A 9,722-nucleotide genomic window follows, 5' to 3' on the forward strand; every position below is an offset into this window, starting at 1 on the left:
GCTGGCAGCTGATGGCCAGCTCTGTCCCATCCCTGGCTCCACAGCAGTGTCCTCTCTCTGACCCCACGTGAAACAAATGTTTCAGCAGCTCTTCCATCACAGGATGGCCCCAGACCAGGTAGTCCTGCTCTGGCAACACAAGATAAACAGTTTTCTTCAGTATGGGCACTCAAAGCTTTCCAGGTTTCCAGGGCTCTCTGCCATCTCAGTGCATGGAGCAGGTGATGTTTTCTAAGCAACTTTAATATGATAGCTGCTGTTTGAGGTTTGTGTCAGAGGGCTCTGCCACAGCACTGCCAAAACCTGCTTTCAATTAGCCCCAAATCAATTGCACCCGGAGCAAAAGGCTGAAAGGTTTAGAGCAGATATATTTAAGGTTCCTCCCCTTCTGGGCATGCCTGACCCCGGTCCTGTAGCTGTGCTGAGGATGGGGTGATGCCCAACTTTTTGTGCCTGGAGTGGATACCAGGACACTGCAGCCAAGGGCTAGGGGAGGACAGGAAGAGTTCAGCCTGTCCCAGACCTCACAGGAGCTCTGCAAATTTCTGACCCTCTCTGGCAAAATGCCCCAGGTATAACCCTTAATAACTTAAAGGTATATAAGAAAGGGAGCTGGTTTTCTTTTCCATTTTCTTGCAGCTTGTTTGGGGATTTTTAAAGGAAGGACAAGGCATATACCTAAAGGGGAAAGAATGTCACAGCATCATTATTTTATTCCCACACCCCAACCACTTCAGAAGAGGTCAAGGGGAAATTAGCACTGAACAAACTGCACAGGATGAATGGTTAAAGATGACTTTCCAGTGATGAAAAAAACCAACAGTGTCACCCTGGGCTCAGGTTTGTCCCCACAGATGCTGTGTGCAGGTCTCTGGTGTGGACAAACTGGAGGGTGAGCTGCACCCCCATCCTGATGAGGAGCAGGAAAGAGCCAAGGCCTTTCCTGCTCCTCACCCACCCCACCAGCAAGAGGCTCCCAAGGAGCTGGGGGGGGGGCACAGCCAGGACAGCTGCCCCAGGGACATCCCATAATATGGCACCAGCTCAGCATGGAAACCTGGGCAGGAGGAGGAAGGGGGGACGTTTGCAGTGATGGTGTTTGCCTTCCCCAGTCACTGTCACAGGTGATGGAGCCCTGCTGTGCTGGGCATGGCTGAGCCCCTGCCTGCCATGGGGAGTGGGCAATGAGTCCCTTGGTTTGCCTCACCTGTTAAACTGCCTTTATCCCAACCCAGGAGTTTTCTCACTTTTACCCTTTCAGTTCTCTTCCCCATCGTGGGGGGAGTGAGCAAATGGCTGTGTGGGGCTGAGCTGCCAGCTGGGGTTGCACCACCACAGCTGCTTCCATGTTTTCCTGCCTGCTGTCCACCCAGAAAGATCACAATGTACATTCACATTAGCCATATGATTTCTACTTACACATTAACTAATGGCTATGAATTTGTCTATTACCAAAGATGCCTGCTCTCAACCAAACAACAAATTGTGGCATGAAAGCATTTTGCTCATAACTCAGTGCAGGAACAACTGATGACAAAGTCAGTGATGCAGGAGCCCAAAGAAACTGAAGCAGGAGATGAAATGCTTATCGCCTGATTCCCGGTGGAAAAAGATTGCTCTCATCAGATAAAGATCAAGAGGAGGTGCTGTAGTTAAAAGTAGGTAAATAGGGAATTACACAGTAAAAATGCTGGTTCATCACCTGGGGTGTGATGCTCCTGTCATACTGTGCTATTTAAAATCAGCAGAGCAGCAGTGGGAGGAAGACTCGGGTAATGCTGACAGATGGAGCAGGGCTCTGGGAGAGCACGGGGGGCTCCTGTGGCTCCTGTGGCTGAGAGCATCTGTCTGCGGTGTCACCGCAGGGCTCCCGCCTGGTCACCGCTGTCCCCGCCTCCCCACAGCCCCTCCCGTGCAAACGGGAATGTTCGGGTCGGGTGGGAGGGCTGAGAGCCCAGCCCGTGCTGCTGCCGCCTGCACCCTCCTGGCCCACCCACACCCGCCGGGCTCCGGGAGCATCCCTGGGCCGGGTGGGGCTGCCATGGAAGGAACAGCACGGACAGACAGCAGGGCGGGGCTGCACCCTCCAAGGAGGAAGCACGAACAGAGACCTGCAGGAGATCATTCTGAGCAGCTGGTGCAGGAGCTGGCGGTGGTTTTTAACCGCCCAGCGGCAGCTGTGAGACCACCCCCCCTCCTGGCTCACCCACAGCGAGGGAAGCTGTGCCACAGCCCCAGCCTTTCCCAACAGCTTCTCTTCAATAAGGTGAGTTGGCTCCTTGCTTTCACACAGGGGTCTGGAGAAGTCTCTGAAAAGGGGAGTTTGGGGTGTGTATCCAGCTTCTGCTGCTTCCCATGCCCAGCACAAGCTGCATCCCCATCACCTGGGGACCACGTGCTGTATAAACAGAGCACTCTGTGCTATTAATGTGGCATGAAAGAATTTAAACATAAAACTATGCTCACTGAGTTCAAAGAGAAGTCCAGCAACAGGTCTTTTGCTCTCTCTGACCCTACTTGGAGAGGAAATAGCACCAACACTTGCAAACCCAACTGTCTGCAAGCTGTTGTGGTTCTGAGATTTTCTCTATGAAAGCATAAATAATTCACTCAGTTAAGACCATCATTACAAAAAAGAAGGAATACACGGTCTTTTCAAATATATGTTTAACCTCACTTTAAAATGCTCTATTTTCTGCACATGGTGAAAGACATGTTTGGGATCTGTGGGTGTTTTTAAAAGCATAATGAGGTCAAGGCTCAGTGCTGTCCTGGGGTGGGGAGGTGCTGATTGGAAATAACACATTCCAGTTTCCTCAAATAATTACACAGAACTGCATGCCATGGGCTCAGTGTCTGCACAGGGCAAGGGATGGCACCAGCAGCAGTAGCTGGGGCCTGGTGAGTGGGGCCAGGCTGAACACCCACCCCAGGGGAAGCACCTGGGGCTGAAGCCAGACTGTGGCTGGGTCACAAAGCAGGGGCTCAGAGCAGGCTGGCAGCAGCTGGAAACAGAACATGGGATGGGATAGTTTGATTTTGGGGGTGCAGCCTCTTCTGCCCAGCACTGCATTGGTATAAGGCTGCATGGTGATTTTAGGTTGCACTTTAGGAGGAATTTCTTCACTGCAAGGGTGATGAAACATTGGGATGGATTGCCCAAGGAGATGGCGGAAGCACTGTCCCTGGAGATGTTTAAGAGACTGGATGTGGCACTCAGTGCCACTGTGTGGCTGACATGGTGGTCTTTGGTCACAGGTTGGACTCAAGGACCTCACAGGTCTTTTCTGACCTAATTGATTCTGTGATTTTCTGGCCAAAAGAACCTCCAGGGTGAGAAAACGTGCCAGGGTGAAGTTGTACCAATACTGAGTCTTTCTACTTGTTCAGGTTCTGTAGTGGAAACTCAGCAAAGCTCCAAGAGGAAGGCTGTGTTCCAGATGGCAGGAGGGGACCTGGGGAGGTTTTTACTCTAAATGAGTCTGCATTAGCCTGGCATTATTTTCACTCAGATTTTACTGTCTGCAAAGATGACCCAAGTCCTGCAGTGGCAGGAACACCTGATTGGAGGTGTCTGGTCACCACAGAGATGTCCCACCAAGCTGCTCAAGCTCAGCCCACAGCAAGTTCATACAGAGATCAGGCATTCCCCAAGCTCCTACCCCTACAAGAACACTTTTGCCTGCAGACAAAGCTTTAGGGACACAGACTAATGTGCTGCTCAAAATCTCATCAGCTATCTAACATCTGTTCTGCAGCACAAGCACCTCTTTTGCCATCCACAGCTGGGGCTGGAAACCTCTTCTGCTTGTTCAGCTTTTGCCTTCTACTCTCCCAGAGCCAGGGCTACAGTTACCCCTGAACACCCAACCTGCAGCATGATCTTCTGAAGCAGGATTTCAGTAAGATTATTCCAACTTTGGCAAGTTCTTTTCACTCAGATTTCTCTGTGCATAGGCAAAAAGAGCATTTCAAAGGGCAAGCAAAATTCTGTGCAGCTCTCTTTCCCCAGCACCTTGTTTGCTGGAGACAATCCTGTACCAGCCTGCAGAGCCTTGCAACAGCAGAATGCTGCTGTTCTCAGTGTCCCTCCTCCCTGTCTGAGCCACCAGCTCCAAAATCTTGCAATGCCTCTGGTTTCACTTGCTTTGGTTTTTCACACATGTATGTGGTGATTGCACCAGACCCTACAGCAACCTGGCCATCTCCTTCCCTGGAGATGCTGCTCATGTGCCTGGGAAACAGAGCTCACACTCAGCATCAGCTTTCTGCCTGTGGCCCCAGCTCTCCTCCCACAATAAGTTTCTGGTTTTCCTAGACAAGACTGAAAAGCAAAGGAAAAGGATTTTGGAGTGACTGCAAGGCAGTTTCATAAATATGTATTAGCATTAACTTCACCCCATCACAGCAGCAGGCTGAGCTCTCAGAAGATCAAACCCAAAGCTGACCCTGAGCAGCTCCACTGAAGCCCCTGTGACTGCAAGGCAGCACTCACCTCTCTGTGCCATGGCTTGTATCAGGACTCTGCTTCCTTCTCAAAAACATTGTTCCCACAGCAGTCACGTTCCTGTGCTCACATCCTAAATCACAGCTAGTGATTCCAGCATCTGGATCCCTAACTTTGAAGTTTCCCTTTCAAAGTCCTTTCATGTTCTACATTTTGATGTGCCACGTTCATCTTCTCCTGCTTTCCTCTATCTGAGCACTTCCCCTGATTGTGAATTGTATCAACCAGCTTACAAAGGAATTATTGCAAAGCTTTTCTCCTTGCCATCAGTGTTATGTAGTTTATTAAGCATATGTTTTGTTACTAGAGTGGCTTCAGAAGCAATGTCTAATAAAACCCCAGTTTTTCCTTTAGTTAATTGTAAAGTTAATGCCTTAAACCTCCAGGAGATATTCCTCCAAGAAGAAAACAAATTTGGGTTTAAACCGAGTAGTTTTAAAGGTTTATTCTAGTCAGCTCAGGAGATCAATAGACACTTCTGTTTTATGTGCTTTAAGGGCTGAAACACTTGCAACAGATGTAAGAAAAAAATCACATTTTTGTAGAGGGGGAAAAAAACCCTCAAGAGTTAAACAGCAATTTCCAAGCGTGTTTATCACTAGGCTGGTAGAAGAAAAAAAACTAAATACAAGTAGAACCATGGAAATTAATTATTTCCACAGTTATGTACATAAATATCTGAGCATGGCACATTTAATTAATGCATATGTGTTCAAAGATGAGAGATAATTTGTAAGAAAACCAATTTGGCTTCTCCTCCTTTGTCATACACACTGAAGACAGTATCTAAGTAAAAATTATTCTTTAAATGTATTACTTTGACTTGCCACTGATACCTGGTAATTATAACTTTAATAACACAATAATGTATTATAAGAAAGATTTTTAGGAGCTTTATACAATGCTGCTATCTCCTTTAGTTTCTACAACAATGCCAAACCCAGCTTTTCTGTTGTACTCCAAATAATTCCTCCTTGCATCCCTTCTGGAACATCCATGGTGAGTGATCCTAGCAAGTGGTGGGGCACAGAGACACGGGGTCACCTGGCACTGGCAGCCCTGTTCTGCCAGCTGCATCCACAGCTGCCCAGTGCTAAACAGAGCCCAGACAGCTGAAAACACCTGGAAAAGAGATGGCTCCCTCCTGCTTTGCCCATGCCCTCTGTTGGTGTGGAGGGGTGCAGGGGAGCAGCCGCAGGGACAGTGGCCATCTGTGCACCAGTTACACCGAGCTAAGTGCACCGTCTGATATCGCCCTCAGATTTCAGCAATTACTGTGATTGCTGCTGGGCACTGTAGCCACTCTCAGAAGAGGTGATTTGTGAGATGCTGCCGAGTGACAACACAGCTTGACATGCTGAGGTGGCAACTTTGGAGGACACACCCAATTGCTCTTATGCTTGCAGAGAGGTTTTCTTCAACCTTTTCTTAGAAAAGATAAAGCACAAAACCTGCCCGTGCCCCTTCTGCCTGGCCTGCGAGAGGAAACCTTGTGCTCCCTCCAACAAGCCCTCAGATGTCGAAGTTGCCACCTTTCAAAGAAAACACATCAATGCATTTCTGTACTGGCTTATGAGACTGAGGACAGGAGAGGGGAAAACAACAATTCTGGTAAGTTTCTTGCTCGTCTCTTACTGTTTTCCAGAAGCATGTGGTTAACCCTGAATGACTCATAAACACGAAACATTCTGGAAAAGTCATGGATCTGTGAATTTCAAGCACCATGCAAGGTGCTGGCATGGGGAATGCCTGCTCTGGCTACAGCCAATAGGCTTTGCAGGGTGTTTGGTTTTCTCCACTACCTCAAAATACTTTAATGCTCCTGTCTCCAACACCCTGGGAATAGGGCAGAGTTTAGCAGCACTGGCAAAGGGGTTGGTGCCCTACAAGCAGCGCCTGTTTCCAGCACTGCAGCCACAGGCAGAGGCTGTGGGCAGAGGCAGCTTGGAGGCACAGACAGATGTGGCACAGCTGTGTCTGACAGCCCAGACAGGGCACTGAAGCACACATCCATCAATGAACGGAAATGCACTAGAACGTGATCAAAGAGAAACCCAAACCCATTCATTTCCAATTAAAAAGTCAAGTTTGCTCCTGCTTTACTGGACAGTCACAGACAACACACACATCAGTCTTGTGTCAGTAGTGGAGGTGGACCATGGCTGCAAGAATCACACTAAGTACTGATTTTGTTGTTTGTTATTCTTAGTTCTTGGTAATTAGTAAATCTCTCCGCTTCCAAGAGACTGGGCTGCCCACAGCCTGCCTTCAGCACTACTGGAGCAGCTGTTTCAGAACAAGAAGCCAAAAAAACCCCAACAACCCGCTGGGGAACAGAGGCAATGCAGATGGCAATGCAGTGATTTCTGTCGCTGCTGTTCTGAAGAAATGGCAGAGAATGCCCTGCCTGGGAAACCACTGCCTTGGCACCACCCGTTACCTTGCCGTGGGTACAGGAGGATGGCAGGGAGGCTGTGCTCAGGTGGGGAAGGGCTCCCAGGGCTCTCTCGGGGTGTTGCAAGGCTGTTCCAACACATCTGGGAGAGGGAGGGAGGAGCAGGCACCCACGCACGGGCTGGGAGAGCCGCTGCCGGGATACCCGGGGGAGGGAGCAGAGGCCCGGGGAAAGGCTGTACCACAGCTCGGTGTGCCCCGTGCGGCAAGGCCCTGCACGGGACGGGAGCCAGGAGCTGGGAACTCCCCCTGGCACAGTGATTGCCACGGAGAGGCAATTTACAACAGTTCAGAGAGGAGACAAACTTAATGTTGTTCAATTACCTGTGAAGCCTCACGCTGGCAGGAATGATTTATGAATGTTTCAGTAAAATTCATTCTGATACAAACACAGCCAAGGATATTTAAGAGCTGGACTCTGCAGCCCAAGGGCTCCAAAACAGCATTTTTATTTACCCACATTGCGAAAAACACAAAATGCAAATAGCTTTAGTACTGACTAACCAGATTTTTTTTTAACCCAAAATCAAGATTTTATGCACCATCTCAGCTCAGCCTGTCAAACTGAAATCCATCAATTAAAAATGCAGCTGCTAACCTGGTCAGCATAACCAACTCTGTACCACACTGTTACCAGCACAAACAGGTGCACAAACAGGTAAGTGCCAAATGCAAACAAACTAATTCCAGGCTGACTCATGGAAAACCTAATCTGTTCCAACAGGAAGAGCTCCTTGGGTTTCAGTTTGCTATCTGCTTTGATGCTGTTACCTTCTAATCAGTCTGTGCTTGCCGGGTGCCTCCTGGTTAATAGCAGATTTTGTTTAGAAAAACTTTCCTGAGATTTTTTACATAAGTCTTGTATAATCTTTAGAAGGACGTTTCTTTTGAATTCAAACACACAGCTTTTTAAAAGTACGCTTGAGTTTTTTTAAGGAGACAAAGAGTTGTGGTAAACTTCACATTGATTTTAATTTCTTCCTTCCTACTCTCCTATAAACAGTATTTAATTTTTTCCTTCCTAGTTGCTGCTTAGCTGGGAATGATTTCTGGGTTAGACTGTTCTGATCTGCAGAAATAACAGTGAGACCAAAAAAAAGAGTGAGAATACAACCAGCAGCCCGACAAATTTGGGTCACAAAGAGAATCCTCTAATCCAGCAGCTCAGCGAGCAGACAGACAAACCCAAACTCCTTTGGCGGTGACTCCATGGCTACCTCTGTTTAGGATTAACTGAGCCCCAGGCTGCTCCAGAGCATTATACCTGCGGCATGGCGCTTCCTAAGCATCGCTGTCACACTGTCACCCGAAGGCAGCCGCGATGCGTCCGTCAGCAGCATCACTGTCACCTCGGGCAGGCTGGAGCCGCCCCACCTGCGGGCACGGCTGCGGTGCCGGGGCAAGGCCCGGGCAGAGCCCGGGGGGGGGAGGTCGGGGAAAGGAGGGGGACAAGGACGGTCTGCGGCCCGGCCCGATGCACCGGCTGGCACCCCGCCATCGCTGCGGGCTCGGGGTGCTCTGCGCAGGGTGGGGCCCGAAGGGGGCAGCCCCCTCCCCGGGGCGATCCCAGGGCTGCACCCTCCCAGCCGGGGCCTCTCCTGGGGGCGCATCCCTCCGGCCCCGTGAGTCCCCCGGGGCAGGCTCCGTGCTACCGGGGGAACATCCAGCCCGAGAAGCCGCCACGGCGAGGGGGCCGCACCGCCTGCATTCCTGGCGGACAGCATCCCTCAGGGGCAGCGTCCCGCGGGGTGACCCCGGCCGGGGTCCGCCGTTCCAGGGCCGAGCCCGTTGCCGCGATAATGCGCACAGCTCCCCGCGGCCCCGGGCCCGAGCCCCCGGGCCGCCCCCTCCCGCCGCGCCCACCCGGCCCGGCCGCCCTACCTGCGCCCAGCAGCGCGGCGAAGGCCAGCAGCAGCCCCAGGAGGCGGCGGCCGGCCATGGCGCGGCACGGCTGCGTCTGCCGCGGGCTCGGCTCCCGACTCCGCCGGGGCGGGACGCGGCCGTGAGGGGCGGGCGCTGCGCGCCACCGCCCCCCGCCCTCCCCGCCGGGCCGCGCCCCTGCCCGGCCCCGCGCAGCCCAGGGGTGTGTGCAGGGGACCCGAGAGGTGTCCGGAGGAGACCCGCGGGCCCCGGAGCACGGCCGAGCCCCGGCACCCGCCGCCCTTTGCCGAAACGCGGCCCCAGCGCGCATCTTTCCGTCATATCGGCATCAGTGCCGCATCTGCTCACCCGAGAGGCGGGCGGCAAACAGGGATGGGGGACGCGCAGGGAACGAGGGAGGGTTTGGGACTGCCGCTGTCAGCCCCGGCACCGGGGGAGCCCCGTGTGCCCGCCGCCCCGGGCACGGACGGCCGCGCGTTCCCGCTGGGATGGGGCGGTGGCGCGGCCTGGGAGCTGTGCCCTGCTCCGGGGACAGTGCAGCAGTACAGGGGAAGGAGCTGCTGCAGTTTCACCCTTTAATGCCAGGTGTTTCACGTGGAGGTTACGGAGCTATGGAATTGTTGGCTGGAAGCGACCTCTGGAGGTCTCCAGCCCAAAGGCCCCATCGGAGCGGCACCCATGGACACCAGGTTACATCAGCCACAGCCACCTCTGAAAAGCTCCAGAGCTGAAAGCTCCCGTGCCCCCCCCCCAGAGATGACCAGTGGCCGTGCTGGTCACTACCTTGGCAAGAAGATTCCCCTGGGTTCAGGCTGCCCCTCCCACTGACCCTTTAGCCATCACCCCCAGCTGTGCTGGCTCTGGCGCGTTAGTAACTGCG

The 9,722-nt window shown here is 52.3% G+C and overlaps 1 protein-coding gene and 1 long non-coding RNA gene across 3 annotated transcripts in view; one reads left to right on the plus strand and one right to left on the minus strand.

Moving 5' to 3' along the window:
* The window catches only part of CD99L2 (CD99 molecule like 2), a 30,131-nt gene extending 21,134 nt beyond the window's left edge, over positions 1-8,997 (minus strand). The window contains exon 1 of the mRNA XM_064713277.1: positions 8,843-8,997. Within this exon, the coding sequence (XP_064569347.1) occupies positions 8,843-8,900 (58 nt within the window). The 5' untranslated portion in view covers positions 8,901-8,997. The remainder of the gene's footprint in view (positions 1-8,842) is intronic.
* On the plus strand, positions 423-8,156 carry LOC135447969 (uncharacterized). Of its 2 annotated transcripts, XR_010440363.1 has the most exons (4): positions 423-2,266; positions 3,391-6,989; positions 7,493-7,619; positions 7,987-8,156. It is a non-coding gene; the product is annotated as an uncharacterized LOC135447969 (long non-coding RNA). The 2 variants fall into 2 exon arrangements; XR_010440362.1 differs by having other exon boundaries at positions 3,391-7,619.
* Positions 8,998-9,722: the final 725 nt, after the last annotated feature.

This window comes from Zonotrichia leucophrys, chromosome 4A, assembly GCF_028769735.1.
Source record: "Zonotrichia leucophrys gambelii isolate GWCS_2022_RI chromosome 4A, RI_Zleu_2.0, whole genome shotgun sequence".
Classification (NCBI taxonomy): domain Eukaryota; kingdom Metazoa; phylum Chordata; class Aves; order Passeriformes; family Passerellidae; genus Zonotrichia; species Zonotrichia leucophrys.